Consider the following 25,846-nt stretch of genomic DNA (forward strand, 5'->3'; position numbering starts at 1 on the left):
TTTGCAGTCTTAGTAAATACTGCTTCTACAATTAAAATAACTTTTGTGCAGTTGCACAGCCAGTTGTAAGTAAGCTAGTGTAATGACCGGGGCTGTGGTCAGCCAATGCACTGTTCTACCTGGCGATACTGCACACGTTGTGGGCAGCAGCTATTGACCCCCCTCTAGGGAAATAATGCAGCCATATTATCTAATAGTTCTGCCTGATGCTATTTCAAGACCAGAAAGAACAACTCTGAGACACTGTCTAACCTCACATCTGATATGAGACAGAGAATATCCTAGAAAGAGACAATATTTGGACTGCTGTTACCCACAAAGAGACGAAAATAAGTGATGCCCTGAGTGAAAAAGCACGTGCTGTGCTCTTTCAGTTTCTCAGAGTTCTCCACACACAACCTTGCTTTCTTCCTCTTAACTCTGAATCCATTTATTATCTGTAATGATTTGACAAGCAAATGCAGTTTAGTGTCTGTTTTGTTTGTGAAGTGTTCATTCCTTGAATTGCTGCAAATGGTTACAGGACTGGTGCCACAGCTGGGTGTTCAGCTACTTAGACCATGGGAGTCGCTTTGAGACACCTGGTCTACTGGAGGCTGATGGACCCCATATCTGTCAGAGAAGGGGAACAGCATCTTCAGTCATAGGCTTGCCAAGCTGGCGAAGAGGTCTTAAAACTAAAGTTGCTGGGGGAGGGGAACCTCAATCCATCCCACTCTTACCAGTTTAATGCCAGTGCCCAGAGCAGGAGAAGGATCACATGTCAGCAGGAGAGCACCTGAAGTGCAGCACAAAGGAATTCCAAACAGTAAGTCAGCTTCATCAGGGGCCCAACTTAAATGCCTCAATGCAAATGCATGTAGCATGGGAAATAAAGAAGAGGAGTTGGAGACACATGCATGCCTGCAGTGTTATGATCTCACTGGCATCACAGAGATGTGGTGCAATGGCTCCTCTGACTGGAGCGTTGGTATGGAAGGATACAGGCTCTTTAGGAGGGACAGGTAGGGGAGATGAGGAGATGAGGAGGGAGTGTCGCCCTCTATGTCAATGACCACCTGGAGTGCCTGAAGCTCTGCCTGGGCATGAGTGGGAATCCAACAGTTTATGGGTCATGATTAAAGGGAGGGCAAGGACAGAAGACACTATAGTGGGGGTCTGCTACAGGCCACCTGACCAGTAATGAGTCAGGGGGATGAAGCCCTCTATAGACAGATAGGAGCAGGCTCATGTTTACAAGTCCTGGTCCTCATGGGATACTTCAATCACCCTGGTATCTGTTGGAGGGACAAAACAGCAGAGCACAAGCAATCCAGGACGTTCCTGCATTGATGATAACTTCCTTCTCCAAGTGACAGAGGAGCCAATGAGGACAGGTGCCATGCTGGACCTGTTCCCAGCAACAAGGAAGGGCCGGTGGGGAACATGAAACTCAAGGGCAGCCTTGGCTGTAATGACCATGATATGGTGGAGTTCAAGATCCTTAGGGCAGCAAGGAGGGCCCACACCAAGCTCACTGTCCTGGACTTCAGAAGAGCAGACTTTGGCCTCTTCAGGGATCTGCTTAGTAGAGTACCATGGGACAAACCCTGGAGGGAAGAGGGGCCCAAGACAGCTGGTTAGTATTCAGGAATAGGATCCTCCAAGCTCAGGAGCGATGCTTCTCAACAAAGAGGAAGGCAGGCAAATACACCAGGAGGCCTGCATGGATGAACAAGGAGCTCCTGGGCAAAGTCAAACACAAAAAGGAAGCCTACAGAGGGTGGAAGCAAGGGCAGGTAGCCTGGGAGGAATACAGAGAAACTGTCTGAGCAGCCAGGGAGCAGGTTAGGAAAGCCAAAGCCCTGATAGAATTAAATCTGGCCAGGGATGTCAAGCACAACAAGAAAAGCTTCTATTAGTAGGTCAGTGAGAAAAGGGGGACAAGGGAAAATGTGGGCCCTCTCTGGAAGGAAACGGGAAACCTGCTTACCCTGGATATGGAGAAGGCTGAGGTACTCAATGACTTTTTTGCCTTGGTCTTCAGTGGCAAGTGCTCTGGCTACACTGCTGAAGTCGCAGAAGGCAAAGGCAGGGATTGGGAGAATGAAGTACCACCCACTGTAGGAGAAGATCAGGTTTGAGACCATCTAAGGAACCTGAAGGTGCACAAGTCCATGGGACCTGATAAGATGCATCCAGAGGTCCTGAGGGAACTGGCGGGTGAATTTGCTAATCCACTTTCCATCAGATTTGAGAAGACTGGAAAAGGATAAACATACCCTCCATTTTGAAAAAGGGAAAAAAAGAAGACCCAGGGAACTACAGGCTGGTCGGTCTCATCTCCGTGCCCGGCAATATCATGGAACAGATCCTCCTGGAAACTATGCTCAGGGACATGGAAAATAAGGAGGTGATATGTGACAGCAAACATGGCTTCACAAAAGGTGAATCATGCCTGAGAAATTTGGTGGCCTTCTGTGATGGAGGTTACAGCATTGGTGGACAAGGGAAGAGCAAAGCAACTGATATCATCTACCTGGACTTGTGCAAAGCATTTGACATGTCCCACATGACATTCTTGTGTCTAAATTGGAGAGACATGGATTTGATGGATGGACCACTCGGTGGATAAGGAATTGGCTGGATGGTCACACTCAAGGAGTTGTGGTCAACGGCTCAATGTCCAAGTGGAGACCAGTGACGAGTGGCGTTCCTCAGGGGTCGGTACTGGGACCACCACTATTTAACATCTTTGTTGGTGACATGGACAGTGGGATCGAGTGCACCGTCAGGAAGTTTGCTGATGACACCAAGCTGTGTGGTGTGGTTGACACGCTGGAGGGAAGGGATACCATCCAGAGGGACCTTGACAGGCTGGAGAGGTGGGCCTGAGTGAACCTGCACTTGGATCAGGGCAATCCCGAGCACAACTACAGGCTGGGCGGAGAATGGATTGAAAGCAGCCCTGAGGAGAAGGACTTGGGGGTACTGATTGATGAGAAGCTCAACATGAGCCAGCAATGTGCACTAGCAGCCCAGAAAGACAACTGTGTCCTGGGCTGCATCAAAAGAGGTGTGACCAGCAGGTCGAGGGAGGTGATCCTGCCCTTCTACTCCGCTCTCATGAGACCCCACCTGGAGTACTGCGTCCAGCTCTGGGGGCCCCAGTACAGGAGAGACATGGAGCTGTTGGAGCAAGTCCAGAGGAGGGCCATGAAGCTGATCAGAGGGCTGGAGCACCCCCCATATGATGACAGGCTGAGAAAGTTGGGGTTGTTCAGTGTGGAGAAGAGAAGGCTCTGGGGAGACCTTATAGCAGCCTTCCAGTACCTAAAGGGGGCTTACAGAAAAGCTGGAGAGGGACTGTTTAAAAAGGCATGCAGTGATAGGACAAGAGGTAATGGCCTTAAGCTGAAGGAAGGTAGATTTGGGTTAGCTATTAGGAAATAATTTTTCACTGTGAGGGTGGTGAGGCACTGGAACAGGTTGCCCAGAGAGGCTGTAGATGCTTTATTCCTGGAAGTGTTCAAGGGTGGGTTGGATGGGGCTTTGGGCAACCTGGTCTAGTGGAGGGTGTCCCTGCCCATGGCAGGGGGGTTGGAACTAGATGACCTTTCAGGCCTAGGCCACTCTGTGATTCTATAATGATTCTATGATTTGTGGTGAGTGTTTGGTCATTGAAGTCATAGAATACTTTTTCTGCTTCCAGACATTGGTTAAAACTTGTACCATAGAAATAAAATTAATTCCAAATAATGAATTAATCTGCCTAGCTAATAATACATTTTTATCATTATATTATTAATCTTTTACTAATAGCAAGAAGATTTTTATGATGATCATTCTAGGTAGGTACCCATGCTTATGCATACAGGCATATAAAGCTGGCATTGATTGGTGCACTTTTTCAAAAGTGTAATTTTTCAGTGTTTTCCCACAGGAACAAAGTAGCGTAGGCTTAATTTACTTAGGTGAGCAAAATTACACTAAACCCTTTTAAGATTTTGTAGGTATGCTTCTATACATGAAAGATGACCTTATTCTTATGTCATACTTTCTTTCCAACACTGTGTCTTGTCTTATAGCCAGGATTGTATCTCTTTCAAATATAGAGTGCCTATAGTTCAGTTGATGGTAAAAAGATGAGATATGTTGATATGTACAGTTATTTACTGTATATGTGTTGTTGCCATGATGCATCAATAATCCAATTTATCTGAGTTCTTTCCTTTGCTAAAAAAGAGTAAAAACAAAAACAACAGAAAAACATGGGTTTTTTCCATTCTTTGACATCAATATGACAGAATTCTATTAGCAACTGTAATTTTTCAAGTTTTTTCTTCATCTCCCAAACCAGCTGAAAACACAAATCTATTTTAATTATTTTTCCTGTATTATATGCATGCAACATATATACAAGGTCATAATATGTATCAGAAATTATAAATTTAAGAAATACAAAGTCTACATTATGTATTAATTTTGTGTTTGGTTTTGGTGGCTTGATTGAAATTCACAAAATATCTATTAATAAATACGATGCTTTTGTCTTCTGCAATTCTGATTTTGTGTGAAAATCACTACTTTTTTCTTGTTTCTTCAAACACTGTTGATAGTTGTGTATTCTTATATTTCCTCTATAATTTATATATCTTTCCCAAACTTATAACTCAGTTTAGTTCATGTTGGGAGTTAGTTTTCTTTAACTGAGGATATAATAAAGTGAAAGCCCCGTCTATTGCTGTCACAGCCTCTCTGTCCTTGAAATGTAATCCAAGACATTTGTTTTATTGACTTAAATCTTGAGAAAGTGCATGTTTTGAAGGAGCAATAATTTTGCTCTAGAAAACTTTACTTAATGGAAAATCTAGAGGATTGTCCCTCCCTCTGACTTCTTAACACATGGTCTTATCCTCACATCCGCCTTCCATCTTTTCTCTGTCTTCAGAGAAAGCCCAATATAAGTGCAGAGAGCAGAATGAAAGAAGCAGCCAGAATACAGTCATAATGGCACTTAGAATTGGAGTGAATGCATACTATCCTGAAATGAAAAACAGAAAACATATGGGAGATAAAACAGTGCATAAAAATGTGCATTTATGAATTTTTCATGGGCTTCTACTTTTTTTAAATTTTCCTGTTCAGAACAATTCATATCAGCTATCATTTGTAATACAGCCTTTTTAAGCTTTGGACCATAGAAAAGAGAGATGGGTCTTGGAAGCCTAGTAGAGAGGCACTTTGCTCAGTTGTGAACATTTTCCTGGACTTTATAAGACAGATTGGCCTTTTCCTGTATGACCACACACACACAAAACCTGTTGATGTTTAGATGTGACCTTTCTTGCATGACAGCCAGTAGCTAACAGGTTGGTTACAAGAGATGCTGTCATTCTAGATTTTGAGATGCTGTCATTCTAGATTTGGGGGTCTTTGGTTTTTGTTTTTGTTTTTTTTTCTTTTTTGACTTATTTTGATTTGGAACAATAACATCTGCTTAAGAAGGAAGGCTATATTTTGGCAGAGATTATGCCAACACGGAAAGACAAAGATAATATTGTACCAATGTCCTCAAACAAGATCTTCTATACCTTTTGTCAGTGACCCATAATTTGCTGAAGCCACTTTCTAGACTTCCCATACATGCAGTTAAGCTATGCTGTACAAAAATATTCCAGAAATGAGAATTATTTATGTTTCATTACACCACAGTTTATGTGAGAAAGAGGATATTCTGTTAATGCTTGAGAGGAGGATGTATTGTTTGCTAGGTTGCTAGGTTGCAAGGATGGAGTATTGATGTAGAAAAAAATGGTAGGAATATTTTATATATAATAAAAAATATCCTTCTTCAGTTTTGGGTTTTTTTTTAAAAAGTGTGGGAGTCTTGCCTTTATTTTTCACAGATACCTAGGTATCAATTCAGTGCAGCAGCTGGTATCATGCAATTCAGGAGAGATGTGAAATGGGGCGGAGTAAGCCAGGTAGAAGTGATGTTTAATTACAGGAAGAGCAGAAAGAAAGGAAAAGAAAATTGCCCTCAAAATGGTCATATACAATATATTTTTTATTTCAATAAGATAAAAAAATAATTGCACCATTTACAAGACATTAAAAACTTTACAGATGCAACATAACATAATATATTTTCTCCATTCAGATGAGTAATACTCATTTTCAGTTGACACACTGAAAATAATATAGAAAATTACTAATAGAATGTAACCAATACTTTAAAATATTTGATATGTAAAACTTTTTAAGAGGAGCATTTATTGTGATTATAAATCTTTGGTTTTAGCCATTGATGTCCTTTAAAAAAGGAAAAATATCCTCTTATCAAAGCATAGTTTGTGAAGTGCACACCATACTCAAAATACAAGCCAATATGTATTGTCATTGATAGTTTCAGGCCTTGTTATACAGTGCATATTTTAAGACTCTGGAAATCAGCACTTGGGATTTGCTAGGAGATAGAGCAGAATTCCCAACCAAACCCAAAATTTTCTGGGATATAAGAAGGAAATACAATACAGCAGAGAGGAAACAGCCTAGGAAGTTCCTGGAGTGTGTGAAAGATAACTTTCTGACACAGCTGGTGAATGAGCCAACTATCGAAGACACCCCACTGGACCTGTTGTTTGTGAACAGAGAAGAACTTTGTGGGTGATGTTATGGTAGGAGGCCATCTTGGGCATAGCGATCATGAAATGATAGAGTTTTTGATTCTTGGAGAACTAAGGAGAGGGGTCAGCAGAATTGCTACCTTGGACTTCCAGAGGGCAGACTTTGACGAGGGGGTCGAGTGCACCCCCAGTAAGTTTGCAGATGACACCAAGTTGGGCAGGAGTGTTGATCCGCTTGATGGTAGGAAGGATCTGGACAGGCTGGATTGATGGGCCAAGGCCAGCTGTATGAGATTCAACAAGGCTCAGTGCTGGGTCCTGCATTTGGGTCACAAGAACCCCATGCAACACTACAGGCTTGGGGAAGAGTGGCTGGAAAGCTGCCCAGTGCAAAAGGACCTGGGCGTCCTGGTTGACAACTGGTTGAATATGAGCCAGCAGTGTGCCCAGGTGGCCAAGAAGGCCAACACCATCCTGGATTGTATCAGGAATAGTGTGGCCAGCAGGACTAGGGAAGTGGTCGACCCCTGTACTTGGCTCTGATGAGGCCGCACCTCGAGTGCTGTGTTCAGTTTTGGGCCCCTCGCTAGACAAGAAGGACATTGAGGCGCTGGAGCGTGTCCAGAGAAGGGCAACGAAGCTGGGGAAGGGTCTAGAGCACAAGTCTTATGAGGAATGGCTAAGGGAACTGGGGTTGTTTAGTCTGGAGAAGAGGAGGCTGAGGGGAGACCTTGTTGCTCTCTACAACTCGCTGAAAGGAGGTTGTAGCCAGGTGGGTATTGGTCTCTTCTCCTAATTAATAAGTGATAGGACAAGAGAAAATGGCCTCAAGTTGTGCCAGGGGAGGTTTAGGTTGGATATTAGGAAAAATTTCTTCACATGGCTGGGCAATGTCTGGAAATGTATGAATTAGCACAGGCCAAAGCTGTGGAGGCAGTGGGCTAACAGTTGGGTGCTATGAGTGAGCCTTCTTTAGTGCTCAAATCTGGCTTTGACCCTTTTTTTTTTTTTTCCCTTATCCAGGTGTGACTTTATATTCCACCTCAGCTGCACTATAAGTACTCTAGTGTTAAACTGGTGCTTTTCCATGATGTTGACTCCTCCAACTACTCAGATTCTTTCATGCCAGTCAGTTCTCAGGCCTGAAAAAAGTGGAGGATCTTTGTGAGAAGGGCTGAAGACCAGTATCTCCTATCTTCTAGGCTAGTTTTCAGGATGCCCGGAGGGTTTCACTTACTGATTATTGGAGATCTTAGTGTTCTGCAGAGGTATCTTGTCCCACAAACCTGAAGTTTCTTCTGAAGAAACCAGAGCATGGGAGTAGGAGGGCTAGTAAGTATCAGGATCTTGACCTGAAATGGGCTATGACCTAAGTTCATATGCAGACAAAACTCTGAAAATCTCAGTTTCCATGTAGCCTCACCGGCCAAAAAAGAACAAATTGAGGACCAGCATATTAAAAATCTCAATATAGACTGCAGACAAAGTTGAAAGGGGCTGCAATAAAAAGGATACGGAGTGGGAGACAATTATCTGAGAAACAGATCTTAGGTACAGGTACACTTATGCATTCTTTAAAAATACGAACAAGAGTTCAAATGCAATTTTGAACCAAAGCTGAAGACTTGTGAGTCAGAGCAGGAAGATGATGTGTATGAACTGAACACGGATACATAAAAATGTTCACAGAAGCCTATGATTGCATTATTTACTTCTGCTCTTGAATAAATGTTTATTTCCTGCCTTGCTTAAGTAGACACATGGGTTTGTTCGTTTTCCTGTTACCATATATGGTGTGCTGTTCAATAAACTCCCTATAAACTGATATACAGTTTCAAATATAATTCATAAACCAACTTACTACTCTTAGGTCTATTCTATGAAGAGAAAATGTGGATTCATACTGAGCCCATCTAACAGTGTTAGTGATCAGGAAGGAACATCTGTGAATATTTATCTGTTATCAGAGCCAGAGTTCCTGTCTCCAACCAATAGACTATGCTCACTGACTAATTAAAAATAGAAAAATAATTGCTTTATTTCTTTTATTGTTGCAAGTGTCAATATAGCAACTGAAGCATTAAAAATGTGGTGGGGGATACAGTCAACACTGGGAAAACCACTTTCTGTTTAGAAGTTTATTTAAGAACAAAAAGAACACACATTGCCTGGTCTTCCTTCTCATTAATCATTTACTGTGGATAAGAAACCTTTGTAAGCAATTAAAATTGAATTTGTAATGAAAAAAAATCTTGTTCTACAGAATGCAGTAGGCAAAAGCTACTATAAAGAGATAATCACAAACGATAGATTAGTGATAAGGGCTTCACTTTATCACCTAGCAACCTTACCCATACCTGCCACCATTGCAAACAAGCTAAGATAAAAGTTTTGTGATTCTGAGACTAATACATTGAAACTAATTATACAATTTAAGCTGCTACTGACACTAATAAAAATGATAACTGATGAGATGAAACATACTGAAATCAAACCAAACTCTCAGCTAGATTGCTCTTTTCAGGTGTCAGGTTTTGACTTTTCAGTGCTTAAAAATTTAACATGTTTCCTTTTTTATTAAAAACAGGTCTAGGAAGAAGGGAAATAATCAGCTAACTATATTGCTTTTCAGCCTGTGATAAAGAAAAGGTAGTTACTAAGCTTTTCAAATATTCTGAATGAATACAAAAAAGAAATTTTGTTGTATAACAACCTAGATAGCAAGTATCTAGCCAGTAAATAATGTACTTCAAAAGAGATAAGCAGAAAATAAAATGGGAAACAAGGAAACCTCTCTGTACTCAGCCATACAGGTTTTTCATCCCCTTTGTAGCCTGATGTCCAATCTATTTTTGTACCATCACATGTGAAACTTTTCTGTGTCCAAAAGGTTAGTTTAATTCTTATGACAAAGACATCGCTCAGAAGAGAATAGGCAAAAGAAACTAAAATCAACATGTTTATTTTGTTTTTCTGTTTAAATAATGATAATAATTGTAATAATCACAGGTCCTGCAGCCATGGCTACACAGAATCAGATAACAGCATCTTTAGTGTGTTCCATTTATCTCCCAAATATAGACATTGGTCCTCACTGTTGCGGATTTATCCTGTAGTCTACAGCTGTTGGTGTTCAGAGACCCTAATGTGTGTTTCAATGCTGTGGACTGGATAAGGTTTTATTTGAAGGGAAGCAGCACCATCTATTGCAACCTGATAGTTTAGCTCTAGATGACATAAAGAACAGACCTGGCCTTTCTTGCACTTACTTTCATAAGTTTTCCCAGACCACCTTCAAATGACATTAGGATCTCAGTTTGTATATGATAAGGTACAGGGACAGGGGTGTGTGGCATGCGTGCATGTGTCTAATAAAAAGGTGCATCTAAGAGACATACCTGTTTACAAACTAAGATAAAATAATAGCAGAAGCCTAGTCCTGACTAACTGTTGCTTTTAAGTAACTTGGCTGGAGTTTTCATTTCTGAAGGGGGAGGACAGTCAAAAGTTAAGAGTATGTTTTACCCAGGTGCTATTCTCTCAAAATTTGCTTTCAGAAGCAGCATTAATGTAGGTGTGTAGTACAGTATGTTCTTCTAATAATGACAGTGCTATTGTCATCCATCTATACTTCTGGTTCTTCTCTTTTTCCAGACTGTCTACAAGGCCTGGCTCTGTTCCCAGTATTTTGAAGTCACACAGTTTCACTGCAGCAACAGAATTCCTTGCAAGCAATACTGTTTGGAGGTTCAGACGAGGTGTCCCTTTATATTACCAGACAACGATGATGTCATCTATGGAGGACTATCAAGTTTCATCTGTACAGGTATAGTATAGAAAAGTTAATTTCACTTGTTTTCATAAGTCTAAATGTGAAGGAGAGTGTGGATAATGTTTCTTCCACCAGCTCTAACTATGAGCGCCTGGAGGTATTCCTCATCACAAAGATTTCTCAGAGGTGCTAGGATTTGAGCCCAGATTAAGTAATGCACATTTACGCTATGGGTTGCCACAGTCATTAACTTTACAAAATAAAATTGCTAGAAGAAATTTGTTCTGGGGTTTTTTATGCTTAATAATTTGGTCAAGGATTTTTGTTGCTCCATGTCATGCTATACTTAGAGAAAAGAGACTCTGGGTAATGCAATATTCAGAAAAAAAAAAAAGAGAAAGGCAAGATCAGTTTTTAGTATATTTACCCTTGTTCACCTGCATTCTTATGTCAGATAAACGAAGAATCTGAGGCATAGCATTCAGAACTGTGTAGCAGCTCTTGGAAGTTAAATGTCTAAGGAAAGGTCTTTCACTAATGAAGAATTTTAAGAATTAGTTGTGCCCCTGTGAAGAACTGATCTTTTGATCTCGAGTCGTATTATATTCTGGTAGTATTTTAATATTAAAAGCTATTGCTAATATAGGTCTATGCATCGATTGATGAAATGGTTTGGTTCCTTTTACTTTCCATTCTGCTTCAAACATTATCCCAGAATGATCCAACCAGAGAAGACATGGTAGGCAAGAAATACCTTTAGTACATCTCAGGTACCTCAGATACTTTTTTCAGAACTGGCTGGGAGATATATACACAAAATTTCAGCTTTTATCAATGTTATCTGCAGATTTCTGGTGCCTAGAGTATCATCCAAGAATCTCGAAGATATTTAGGCAACTTACTCCAACTAAACCAGTAAAAAGGCATTTCAAAACTCAGATCATTTGACAGCCTGGTCCAAATATCTGAAATTAGACAGCCTCCACCTTAAATTAGGGGCACTGGAAAACTTGGTACTAAACAAGTCGCACAAGGTGAGCTAGTTAAAAACAGAGTAAAATATAAAATCCCATACATGCTCTATCTATACTATCTCAGAGGCAGGCATAATGTTTGTGGTAACTCAGTTCTTTTTATATTCTGTGTTTGGAGTCAGGGGGGTTCTGGTAGCAAGATATTTACTGTATTTCTTCTTGAAGATTAAACCTATTGCGCACAATCAAGCAATACCCATCCATATGCAAAAGACAATATAATGAAATGTAAGCTAAGTTATAATTTGGTAGTCATCAATAAGGTAACAGTGCTTTGCACTTCAGTGCATTTTGTAAATATTAATAGCCTTCCAATACGCACACACAGCAAGCAAATGAGCATTATTTTCCAGTTTAAGATAGGACAGTAAAAGCTGAAGTGAGACACTTGGGACATTTTTATTTACAACATGTATACAATAAATATGTATGCATGTGTGCGTGTATATACACGTGTGCACACTTGCACACATACACAATGGCAAAGAACAAAAAACCAAACAAAATAATCTTAGAATTATTTCAGAAAATATCTTAGGAAATACATATCCACCTCTTCATTTTCCTAGTATATCTCCAAGTCCAAATTCGTTCCTAAAACACGAAAACCAGATGACTTTGCAAAGATTACAGACAGTCGATATCTCTGAGTTTGGGATGAAAAGCAAATTTAGGGGAGGATTAAACTAATTTTATTGCAGGTATTAGTAGAGTAGGTATCTACACATTAACTTTGTGACTAAGCTCTCACTAGAGTCACTGGAGATCTGGTGTAGTCAGTAGAGTTGAGAGCTATTTAATTCAGCCTAAGTAGGTATCTGCACCCAATGAGCTGACTAGCTCTCTATGTGCCACTAACAGTACTGGCTGCGTTCTATTCGCTGTAGCTGCTGTTAGTCACCAAGGTCTTATTGTAGACACTTAAAATCAGGGTGACCTGAATCTCATCTCAGCAGTCCACTACCTAATATTTGGCTGAACTTCATGTCCACTCAAGTCAAGACCCTCAGCATCAGTGGAGCAGAGCTTGTATTTGCGGACCCACAGGAGTCAGCATGCTGACACGGGGCAGTTGTGTGCATGAGAAGGTGCTGAGGAGAGGTACAAGGCTGCAATTTAAACTTTGTCTGGAAACAGGCCCATTGTCACCCTCTTATTAATAAGCAACTCACTGTAAGAGCATTTTCTGCCACTAAACAATGAGAAATTAGACTAATATTTGCTGTGGGACTAAAGAACTATACTTCTCTGCAGCTTAATGAAAAAAGTACAGTGAGTTCGCCAGCAGATAAAATACTCTACCTCAACATAGCTTGCGGCTTGACAGATAACTTGAACTCCTTTTGCAGAAAAGCAACTGAAAGCAGCTTGCCAGTGTCTTGAGGGACCTCTTCTCCTGCTGCACTTTCTATGAGTTCCCGTCTGGCAGAAATGTTCTGGGATTTCTAGTTACTGACCCGGCTTTTCCTGGGATGGGGGAAATTCATTGACAAAAGTCACAAGTCATGTCAAAGGCATTTCTATTTGATATTTAGGTGTTATAGCTGGTTGTCTGGTGCCTCCATTCAACCTAAGTTCACTGTGGAGCTGGTCACCATTGAGGTCTACTACAGGAAACATGGAGGGACCAAACATGTTTGGGGATTCCTCATGAATGGTATTTTGCCATAGCCCGTCACTCATTTAAATTAGGTTTGAATATCTCTGCCGCTCCTGACTCCAATGGTATCCCATGGAGAGAAATGCTGCAGGTCCTTTCTTTAAATTTTGAGTTACATTTCCGGAGAAATCCAGCAGGAACTGAATTAGGTTATGTTGGTATGATTTTTTTTCCCCCCATGAAACTAATGAAAGACTAGCTGGCTAGCTAAGGAACACTGTTAATTATAAAATATTGTCTGGAGAAAAAAAAGGAGCCCCTCTGCTTATAGAATGATTTATCTTTGAGAAACATCAAGAGTTTGTGGACTCTGATCTTCTTTAATGAAGTTTTAGAAACAATAGTTTTATAATAAGGGTTTCCTTTCCTCCTCTCCATGGTAACAGACTATTTCCTCCAAGGTCCAGTAGAGAATCAGGCTAATGGAAAGACAGAGGATTTATTTCTATAAAACATTTCAATACACCATGGAAGGCAAATAACAGGAAAAGCTGTACCAACGATAGCTGCTTTTATTTGATGATGACTACAGCACAGCGCGCAAGATGTACATATCAACATTACATGCCATTTTCCAATTGCAGCTAGATAAGATGCTGGGGTGGCTTCATGTCACCGGCAGTGCTGGGAGTTGCCCCAGCAGTATCAAGCTGCCACCTTCACCATCTCACTGAGACACCTGATGGAAGCAGGGGTATGACAGCACTGGCAGACAGGGAACCCACGTACTTTTTTTCCTTCACAGCAGGATTTTCTCTAGGTTGGAGGCCATAAAGAAAGAAAAAAGTACTGGAGGCTGTAAAAATAAATAATATCAAAGGTTTTATCCTTCCTTGGGAGGTCCATGTGATCAGAAAACAGCATAGGACCGGCTATTTTTTCCCCGAGAAATTTTGCAGTCATTGTTATCTTAGAATTCCTAAATAGGTATTTTTTAAAATGCTTTAAAAAGTAAATATGGCTATATGTAGAGCCATTATAGAGGACAGGCTGGAGACATTATTGTGGCTAAGAATAGTACACAGTGGTGGTGTACTTGCTCTCTTCCAGCCGTTTGACACAATAAAATTAAAAAAAAAAGTAAAAAAAAAAAGTAAAAACAGTTGCAGTTTATAATATGGATTAATAATGACTTCTTGGAAAGTCCTGAAGGACTGATATAATGAATAAGAAGTATTATAGCCTGAGAATGTCTTACCTGATTATTTCCAATGAAAGCTGAGAGTGGTGAAAGGAGAGGGGATGCTACACTACTTGCACATCACTGGAACTTGTCTTTTGTAGAAATGCATGTGAGGATGAGGGACAACTGCAGTGCAAAAGAAAGTACTTGGGAGATTAATCAAAACAATCAGAATCACAGTGTGGTTCTGATTATGGAAACATGCAGTTAGATAGAAAGAAGTTTGTGTTCCCCTGTCCCCCCTTTCTTCTCAGAAACAGAAGGTAAGAAGTCGGTCTTTCCATCAGACACTATTCTGGAATATACTGTTGTTCATATTCATTAAAGTTGAATGGTTCCTTGCAGTTTAGAACTTTGGAGTTTATATCCAAATGATTAAAGTTTCCAGTGGTTTCATCTAATGTTTCTTTCTGCAGCTCAGCTGTCTAGAATTGTCCATGCAAAACAGAATCTTATTTAAGGGAGATATAATAGTGTTTAGGCATACATACACACACACACAGAGCAGATTACAATGAATGAGTCCCATGCAAAGTTCCAGGTCAAGATTTTTAATTGTGACTTCTATGAAAACAGTGCTCATACCAGGGGGACTATTTTCTTTCATAGATGTAGTTATCTTTTCCTTTTTTTTTCCCCAGTGTGAATGGAAGATGTGGACGATTTCTTTCATACATGCTCTTTGAGTGTGAAAAGAGATCTGAAAGATGTATGACTCTATGTAGAGAGCACTGGGAAGAGACTGGTAACACTTCACAACCCCTGCTTTTCCCGTGCCTTCCAAAGTAATGTGGTCCAGCAGCTGGCCTGGGGACTTGTCCAGCCCATGAATTGCTTCTGTTTGGCTTGCTGCCATCTCCCAACAGAGAGAGAGAGAGGATGCAAAGGCCAAAAAAGTTCTCTTCACAGCCAAAATCATTCAGGCCTTCAGTTTGCTCAACCCAAAAAAACGTGAGAGCTCAGTTTCCACCAAATGAGCAGCAGAGATGATAGCCAAAGAATGGGCAGGAGATTACTTCTCCTCTGCACACAGGGCCCTTCCCCAAGCAGCCAGGATATGCCATCAACACAAACCCTGCAGTTGCATCTGCATTAGCAATCCAGTTCAGGAGTTAACTTTTGAAGCAAATCTCCTGTTCATACTCTTTGCTGTTTGACTTGTGCTGGGGAGAGTTCTTGGAGGATACAAACTGGGTTCCTTTGAATTAAACTAAACTAGGAGATATGCTACAGGACCGTACCTACCACGTCCCAACCAGTAATGCACATTTGGTCTACCGAATCAGACTAGAGCTAGACTGAAGTAAAAAACCCTCAAATGCATTCAGGGTTGACATGATCACCAGCTGTTTCATTATACAAATCTTCTCCTTTTGCCCAAAACTACTTGTTAATACAGACATAGCCTGGTCTGGCTGCTGGGACAACAGTCCCAAAACTGCTATCCATGTGCCAAGTCTGGACCACTTTAGAGTGCAGAATTAGGGCTGCATGAGCTGCTAAGGGCTTTCTTTGTATTGACCAAGACTTAATGGCCTCTTTGTGCCTTGTAGAATAAGAGGGCCATCACCCAGCAGCAAATATCAGGCAAGAAATCCCAGCCGCATACTTGCGCTCTTTACTTGTACAATAGATGTCAAGGACTTTAATGGAGCACTTGAGTTCCTCTGTGAAGGAAAGGAAGGGAATGTAGTGAGCGGCAATGAGACAGAAATGTGTTTCATTACCTTCTTTCCAAACCAGTATGGCATCCTCTGGTATTTCCTAAGAGCAGTGTCATCAGAACGAGTCTACTGCCACCAACAGGAGAATCAAATTTGTCTGCTCTTCTGTGCTGAACAGACTTCCGATAATTTTCAATGTAGAAGAAGAAAGTAAGGGGAGAGAAGTGAAAGGACAGGTGATTCAGGTGCTTTGAATTACTTATACCTTTACATTCAGTTCATATTAATTTAGGCTTTTGATTTCATGCGTTCCAATTAACATCTCAGTTGTTTGGAACACATGGTGTGAATATTCTCCCATACATCAATTTTTGGCAAATATTACTAACATATGCTTATGTGATTCCATGCAAAGTAGCACTGCCTCAGGAACTCTTCCTCCTTTAGAGTAAAGACGACTATTCACCAGAAAGGAAACTGTCGGTCATGCTTCATAGCACACACTAATGTTTCTAAGGACATAGTGAGAATTATTATGGAGAATTCTCACCAATCTGTAGAAAGGATTTGTTGACTAACAAAGCTCAACAAAGGTATTGGGAACAATTCTTTTAACTGCAGCTTCTTCTCAAGCGACAGATGTGTGTCTGGATTTCACCAGCAGGTTTAGCTATAGAGTGTCTGTTTCAAATCAGATGCCCTGATTTCAGTCCAATTTGAAAATCAATTTCCTTCAGAAAATGTGATATATAGAATGCATCACAATCTATCTTTTCTTTGTAGAACAATTCAAGAAGAGAAAATCTCTGAATTTCATCTGGTTTATGTTGTTCTTGGCAAACTCCAAAATATATATATATATATATGATACAAAATCTTACTCTAAAAATAACTCATAATAATATGTCATTTGCCTCCTGCCTACACCTCTTAGTACATCCTAAAATATCAAAATATTAAGCTAACACAGGCAGCAGGACAAATCCCATTTATGTTTGACAAGCATGGTTTAAATCGTTACTAGCTGTGGATCTTCTTACAAGGGAAATTTGACATGGTTTTGCAGTAGAATCTGTCAACTAAATAGCTTATCTTTTTGTGTCCAGTGTTCTTCTAGTCTTAAATACTGGGACTTTCCCATGAATGAGGTCCCATATTATAATAGATTTTTTAGCTGCAAACGTTCTTCTCCTATAAAAACAACCCAGGCAATTAACCTATTGATATCCCTGAACTTTCTAGGGCAACACAGTACTTAGATATGTATGACCCTTTCGTTTCCTATCATATCAAATTAGTAATTTCTTTTGATCAAAACTTGTACATAATAGAAGCAAAACTAGAGGGGGAGTGGGGAAAGCCAAATGCTTGTTAGGTGCAAGTTACTTCACCCTTATCCTGTATCTCAACAAAGCAGAGCTAAAAAGATTCATTGTATGGTGTTGAAAGTCACCTATTTGCTTATTTTTCTGACTTGCAGCAGCTCAGTTAGTTTTAGAGGGATAACACTGATTTACACTGGCAGGAGAAAATTGGTCCTGTACATATTTTAGAGGGGAAAAAAAATCTACGCATGGTGAAGAAAAACAATGAATTTTTCTTGAATGCGGATGCATACACACAGGAAAATGTTCCAGAGGCAACTATCTGAAATAGTCACCAACATGTAGTGATAAAAGAAAATAAAAACACAGCAACCCAGATCTCATCCAACAATTGGAATGGAGTCTGAAATGGAAATTAGCCTTTTCAAAAGAGCTGAACAGCCTTATTCACCACTTCAAGAATAATCTGTTTGACTAAAGAATAATTTATTTATCTTTAAGCCTTCTTCTTACATTTCATTTTATTACTTTTTATAATATGAAGGGTATAAAGTATGTGTCTAAACAGAAGCATCATAATATGTCACAGACACAGCAATTTAGAAATTGAGAGGACCATCTGGATAACTCTGAAAAGAGCTGGCTTCCAGATCAGATGTAAGCAAGCAGTGAAATCTAGTCATATAATATCTAATGTGTTCTCTTGCCTTCTGTGGTTGGAAAATGTTAATATTGAAAGCTCAGAAATAATTCCTCAGAAAAAGAAATGTCATGCAGAGTGTTGACATTCACTGGTACGATGATGTCACTGCTGGATGGATCACTCTTGGCAGACATTATTTACTTTGCGCTTCACAATAAAATGGAGCATTCAAAACTTCTGGTATACTACATCCACTTATCTGGTTTCCTCTTCTATTTCATGGTCATTTCTTCAAGCACAAGAAGCTTGGTATGCCTCTCAAAATAATCAGAAATCTATGTCAAAAAGGACCACAGTTTAGAGTTATACAGAAATAAAATGAGGAAAAGCATCACATACCAAAAGGTCTGTTTTATTTCTGTGGCTTTCCAAAATACTTATCCAGTGACAACAAAAAATATATCAGTTAGACCAGTTTCCTTTGGTGGTGACTGGAAGATGTGGAATACTATGGATCCATAGCTCTTTCTGTAGCAAAGAAACCGAGAAGTGGGCCAAGCCAGACCAACTGGTACAGATACAGATCCAGCTACAAGCGTGACACATCCTGACAGTGTTGGTGTGAGATGTGGAAATGCAACCACCTCTTTTCCATGCTGTTTCCTGTGCAAAAGAAATGCAAGTGCTCAGGCAGAAACCACAGCATTCTCTGAGTTAGCCGGCGATCTAGCTGATCAACAGACCATGCATCCATAGACAGTCTTTGTGATTTTAATTCTTGTATAAGAACATATTTGCACTTTGCTGGTTTTCCCTCAAAGCTGTTTCTGCACAAAGTGAAATCGATGCTCATGCTGTCGTTCCTTTTTCTTTCAGTATGATTCAGCTGAGCAGGATACACGGGATTTATCTACAGTCATGTCTCCATTAACATAATCTCAGTCAAATGAGTAGCCTTAATTCTTGCATCACCATTAGTAAGACACACTCCCTACAGATATAACTGCTGTGCTGATCATCAAAATGTTATCTGCATGTGAAAAAAATATCCAATTACAAAGCAAAGAGATAGCTTTTACATGACCTTCATGAGCTATAGCGTATCTGTCTGGAGAATGGTTTGATACCAAAACGTATCCTGGCAAATTCTAGATCCTTGATTAATATCAAGGTCCAAGAACCTACATATGGACTAAGATTTCTACTGGTGAAATATAGGTGAGTGCTGGGAAAAGTTGGGAAATGGAGATCCAGAGCTGAGAACTTTAAGTGAAAAGCAAAAAGCAAGGTAGGTAGGTTTTGAGCCAGTAACAGTTGGTAAATTAGTCTCAGAAATATAATTACTGAACATCCAAGTAATACAGCATAATGATGTCTACAAACTGAACTATAAAAAGAGAAGAGGAAGAGGGAAGCTGTGGTGGTTTGATGGGTAAAGGTATCCTTTCTATTCCTTATTCCAAACTCTGTGTCCATATAAAATATTTTTCAAAAAAGAACAAAATAGAGGTTTTTTCTCCATGGTTTTCCAAGGTTGATGTAGCCCGCTTTCCAGAGTTTCTGGTAAGTCATTGGTTTGTAACCCTCTGACTGAGGAGACTGATTAGACCCAAGCGGTCAAAACTGGTACCTGTGGCTACAAACAAGTATGTGGTGAAGCACAACTGTGAAGTTTTATTACTTCAGTGCAAAAGCACTGCCTGAATTTATCTAAATGTTCTACAACTGTCATATGAATAGTGGTTCTGTAGTTAATTGATTGTTAAATATGTAACTGCAAATTCAAAACCTAAATTCAATTGCTGAATTGAAATAAAAAGGAAATGTAATTTTACATTAAGGAATAAGTTCAATGCGGCTTTGAATGTGGAGTTGCCTTCAATTTATTTATAATTCAGTAAGTGCATATGAACTATTTAAATACCTTTTGATTGCCAGCTTGTATATATAGGCTTTGATTTCAAAGGAAGTCTGGGTTTTCCTATAATAAGAAAGACAGGAAATACAGTTTGAATAGTAAACAACCCTCAGTGGGATCAAAGCATTAACCATTCTCTGTGTCTTTTCAATTACCCCTGACAGTTTAAGCTACTGCAGTCACAGAATAGATCATATAATTACCTACTTTGGGAGGCACTTCGTGCATGTTAACATGTTTAAAAAAACACTTATGCACATAAACACCAAAAGATGCGTCTCAGAAAATATGATGTTAGCAGTGTGACTGCTTTACTATACTTGCAATAAACAACTGTCCACAAGTTCTAAAATGCAACAGAATTTCTTAAAAAACATGAAGTACATTCAGCGATGATCTGAGAGAAAATAAATAATTTTCAAGTGTTGGTATGCTGCCTTAAGTATCTGACTTCATAGGTGCAAAAATGGCCTGATTTCCTACAGAGAAAAACCTGACTCTACAGAAAATCAAACAAGCTGTTCTCATTCCTGTATCATTGAAAACTTGTTTGTATCCAAAAATAGATGCAACTTTACTTGGACTCATGTATAACATAGTAGACTGTTGTATGTAAAAAAGTGTCAGTCTAGGTTTAATCTGCATTTTAACATGCTCAGCATACCTAATGCACTTTTTGTTTAGTTACAGATCAATATTATGGAAGTAGGAACAAAAGAGTTCAGTTTTATCTTAATTTAAGGTGTGCTGTTTTAAGGTTATTCACAAAATATAGGCAGTCTGGTGCCTGACCCTAAGAATGTTACCTAAATGCCTAAACTTGTAGTAATATCATTGCCGTGATACTTTAGACAAAATGTAAATCTTGTTCTCAGAAGTAAATTTATAAATTATAGCAATTATGTAGCTGCTTGCAAAATCTTTATGCTAGTATTTCAACACAGATAGGTTTTTTCCTAGTAAAACCTAGCACTACCATAAAGTAATTATTTACTGCAAAATTTATTCCAAGATCAGTTTAAATGGAGAAAAGGTATTTGTTGATTATGGTAGACATTCTTGCATTTGTTCATTAGTTAAACAGGCTAAATTAGGGTCTTGTAATTTATCAGAAAAGAAGATATGTGAGAAGTAAACAGAACACTCTGGTTTTTTTAATCTCCTGTATAGTAATGCAGACAGTATCGAAAATTTCCAAAAAGACAGTTGTGTCTTTTGGAAAAGACAGAATTCCTCTAACTGTTCAACAATTCATAATCAGATCAGACTGAATAAGTCAGTAAAGTTCTAAAGGCAGAAATAGCCTAGATGTATAGCCAGAAATATTAAGATATCCAATTATTGTATGGCAAGGAAACATTGTTCTCAACTTTGGGATATGACAAAGAGAACATCCCAGCTGGAAGAACTCATCTGAGGTAGGGTAAACAAGTAGACTCTGAAAAGCTCTATTTGGAAGCTGTTCCTGTGAAACTCTTGGATTAGCATTGGTTTGACAATCAATATTGTCAATACTGTCAGTATATCAATTATTTGTTATTTAATGCCTATCTTTCATGGACAGTGTTACTACTGGTATGTGCTCACAGACTGAGGAAGAATTTCAGGATCCTTTCAAATTTTGTCCAGTTTGATTAGTTGTTAATTCATCATTAGTTCTTACTTCCCAAAAAATAATTCAAATATCCCTATCATTCAAACACCAATCATTACTTTTTAACACCGTTTCTTTACACAACCATGCTCAGTGCCATACTTATGTTGAATGATCTTTTGATGCTGCTTCCTGTTAGACCACACATATCCCACAACAACTCTAATTACACAAAACACAAGCATTTTGAGGGCCTCAGGCTAAGCCAAAGATGTGGATTTGATAGCTTAGGCTAAACTATCGACTGTTCCTTTGACCTACCAAATTCTGTCAATCTTTTTGTGCCTCATGTTTATTTTTTCTTGTGTTTACCTAACAGGGCTCTATGAAAACTATCCAACCAATGCAGAACCAGAATGCTGTGATGTCAGATGGGGACTATTATCAGATCATCAATCCAAAGGGACTATAAAAACAAGTGGCTCAACAGTGTGTCACAGGACATCGCTCACAGTTTCATCAGCATCAAGACTGTGTAACAGCAGACTTAAACTGTGTGTTCTTGTATTAATTCTCTTGCATACAGTACTTACAGTCTCAGCAGCACAGAACTCAACAGGACTGGGCTTTGGAGGCATAACAACTTTGGAAGATAATTCAACCAATGAGGAATAAAAGAAAGGAATCATCTTATATGATAGAAACACAACAGGCCCAAATGACTACAGTCAAAAATAGCAAGGACTGAGTGCTTTACCCTCAGATCTCTTCTTGAATGACCTTATGGGTAAAATGAAAAGAATGGGCCACTACCCAAACAACAAGGACACATGAACGCAGCTTTTTATTGACTAAAAGGCTGTATGGTGACTTAAATTTCTCACACCATTTTATACACTGTGTTTTAATGTTTGGAGTTTCTTTTTTTGTTTGTTTTTTGCACTTGTTAATACAGGATTTTATTTTTGGGACGGTTTCTCAAAGCTAAATTAAGTCTTTTCTCTGTCGATATATTTCTAGTCATTGTGTGTGTTCATCTGATAGTTCTGTCTTTTATGTCCTGTCAGTTTCTATTAGAGGAATGACTGCTATGATTCCATGACATAGCAAAAAAAAAAACCAACAAAAAAACAAAAAAACAACAAAACAACAAAAAAACCACAAAAAGAACAACAAAACAAAATTTAGCAAAAAAAGAAAAACAAAAAAAAAAAGAGAAAAAAAAGTAACCACAAAAAACCCCAAACAAACGTAACTGTCCTCTTACACATGGGAACCATTCATTTCCTTTCCCCTCCCATCTCCCGTGGCAGACAACGTACATTTGCTTCTGTCTGTGTAATCACAATGAATGGGTACACAATTCCAGTGTGCCTCTGCCACTGTTGCACAAACCAGTTGACTGAGCAAACCCAAAAGGAGCATGAAGGGGGTTCGTTTTAGCTGAACAAACAAGTGCTCTCCTTACAAGGTGGGATCGGACAGTTAAAAAATGTAAAGAAATATATAACAAACTGTTGCTCCAATACCCGTTTTGAAGAAGTCCAGTCCTTTCTCACTGGTCAGTTGAACAGGAGCAGCCTTTTTTTAGATATGCTATGTAAAACCAGTTATGCTCAGCAAGTTGAGTAGTTGGGAAGCCTTCATATTGGAGGTGAAGGATTGGCATTCATTGTGAATTATGTTTTGAGTTCTCCTGCTGTCACATAACCAGCAGCTTTCCATAAGGAATGGGAGCAAAGAGCTTCCAAAATCCAAGTCTTTTTGTCTCAACAAAATTACACTAGAAACATCTGAGCATCTATAATACAAAGTATCTCCTTGGTTTTGATTCCATTGTTTTTCTAATATCTACGTGTTGTTGAAAGTTACTCTAGTTATTAAGAGTGCACAAGAATGTGTTAGCACAGATAAAGAAAATATTTTGTTTTAAATATATAGGACAACCGTTTTCATAAATGTGCAATAAAAACAGTAAAGATGTACTAGGATATGAGTAGTCAAGAGAAAAGATTGTAATCTGATTGGTGATTTTTTCATTGTTTGGGGTGGTTTTTAATTTGTTTACTTTTATTTTTGTGGGAACATTTCACCTGCTGAGTGTATGAGAATTTGCTTTTTAAAAAGGCTTTTTAGAGTTTACAGTAGAATCAATGGAAGGAAAAGTTAATAAGGGCTGTTTTTAAAAACTTTACATTCCTTCCTATTCTCTAACTACACTTGGGAAGTGCACTTTAGAGATGTTTGCTGTGTAGCTGGGAGATGAAGGAAAACTATAGGAAATGTTCTCTTAGGAAATAAAATATAGTTACCTACTTTCTAGCTATGAAATACCCCTTGATAAATATTAATGTTGTAAGAACATTTAATCACTGGTGCATAATGCGTTTTTGTATACACTTTATGGTCTGTTAAATTCTGCAGAAAAACAAAAAGAAGATAACCATACTGCTTAAGCGGTTCAAGATGCACATGTTAAGATGCGAAAGCTCAAATATTTTGCAAGAGTGTTTTGATAGTGTTTTACTGCAACCTGGACTGAGGAGCTTAAAATGATCTGTGCAAATATGACAACAACAAAAAGCACCAGCTAATGCAAAATTCTTCAGCACTGGTTTGTTTCTATAATTCCTCCCTTCCCTTCCTTGCACATGCTATATTTTGTTCAATAAAACATGGTGCTTTTTAGTTATTTTATTTTCTGTTAGAGGCACACGTATTAATTATATTGAATAGATGAAAAAAGTGGGGAAAATGTAGAAATGCAAATGAAAAAGCCTTAACTAATGGTAGAATGTAGACTTTTGAAAGGACAGAGATGTTACTGAAAAGTGATGGAGCAATAACTGGGCAGTGCTCTGGTACTGTACAACAGCTGATGAGTCACGCTACTGAGAAAGCTCTTACTAGGTGAGCTCTTGTTCAACTGACCTCTTAATTCTAGTAAGTGTACATGGTCAGTAAACAGTTTGTTATAACCTTTATCTACCTCTGCTGTGCAAAGGCCATCCAACATCCATTTCTGTGATGTTCCTCATAGTTTTTTGTTCACACCATTACTCACTGTCATCTATTTTTACACTCTACCAATACAGTAGCAAGTCTGGTTCATCCCAATTGAATTGGCACATGAAGAAGAGTTATTATTTCTGTTTTGCCTCATGGTGAATTAATGTAGAGAGCTATCTTTAAGGCATTTTCTTTCTTCTCTCCTGCTCTTCTTCATCCTTCATCCCTTATTTTTCTATAAAAATGTTTTCAAGTGGTGTCAGTGAAAAATATGACTCCTCCACTGCTTGGCTACATTCAGTCACATGTCATACAATATGAGAGACACATGAGGAAAAACAGTGACAACACCATCACATGCATAAAGTAGCCAAATTAAACTTGGGAAAATGAAGCAGAAAACAATTAAAGACTTTCAATTATTACACAAGTACAAGATGTAATAAATTCCTCCCCTTCTACTCACCTGGAGTCAGTGCCTGCAGTTCAATGGTCTGTGAATTTTCTCTGTCATCTTTTTGAGGTCTATTTCTTTAATTTTTGAAACAAAGAGTCATGTTGCAGAGGTGACTACTGCTGGGGTAATTGTTGCCATTTTCACTCCAGCAGTGTGGTACGCAGCTTCTCTTGGTGGCACCTGGGACATCAGGAGTAGACAAAGACTCTTTTATGAAGTTAAGCAACATGTAATCATGTATGATGCAAAATTCCATTCCATCCATTCTTCATTCGTAATAGTTTTCCTGGCACAAACTTAAGCATGCTTGATATTGTGCACATATTACTTTTTTGCCAGAATAAATTTGCATCTTGCCACTGCTATAACTGCCATCTTGTTCCATTTCTCCTTGTACTGTATGCCTAATACATACATGATAAAGAGCTGGCTTAACAAAGAAGTAATACTAAAATATTTCTGCAAATGACTGATGAGAAGAAAAAGAAAAAAAATAGAATAATATTTATTTTATGATCATATGGAAGAGAGAAATTTCCCATGTCTTTTATTGTCTTATTTTCTGCAATAGGGAAAATCCAGATTTTGTGCAATATGTTAATACTGCTAAGCCAAATGTCATATAACATAACCAGAGCTATATGTTATTCCTTATTGCATTTACATTCGGTAATACATTATACTGAAGCTTTTCCTTCATTAAAGAGACAGTATCTTTTTTTAAAAAAAAAATATAGCAGGTGAAGGCTGTCCTTCTGCACATCATAATTTAAAGACAGCAAAATGTTAGAATGAAGTTTTAGTTCTATAAATGATGAAACCAAGCCATCAGCTGCCAAAGAATCTGTGGAACAATAGGTACAAACCAAACGTAGACTTTCAAGAAATTCCTTCTTGAGGGTTAAAAATAATGTTATTCTAAGTGACTAAAGGAGAAAGAATGAGAGCTGTATTTCAAACAGCAGAGATGGCAGGTTTC

The 25,846-nt window shown here is 38.8% G+C and overlaps 1 protein-coding gene across 1 annotated transcript in view; it reads left to right on the forward strand.

Moving 5' to 3' along the window:
* Positions 1-25,566, forward strand: part of NALF1 (NALCN channel auxiliary factor 1) — a 502,364-nt gene extending 476,798 nt beyond the window's left edge. The window contains exons 2-3 of the mRNA XM_054812563.1: positions 10,263-10,434; positions 21,781-25,566. Coding sequence (XP_054668538.1) covers positions 10,263-10,434; positions 21,781-22,076 — 468 coding nt within the window. The 3' untranslated portion in view covers positions 22,077-25,566. The remainder of the gene's footprint in view (positions 1-10,262; positions 10,435-21,780) is intronic.
* Positions 25,567-25,846: the final 280 nt, after the last annotated feature.

Source organism: Grus americana, chromosome 1 (assembly GCF_028858705.1).
Source record: "Grus americana isolate bGruAme1 chromosome 1, bGruAme1.mat, whole genome shotgun sequence".
NCBI classification, from domain to species: Eukaryota; Metazoa; Chordata; class Aves; order Gruiformes; family Gruidae; genus Grus; species Grus americana.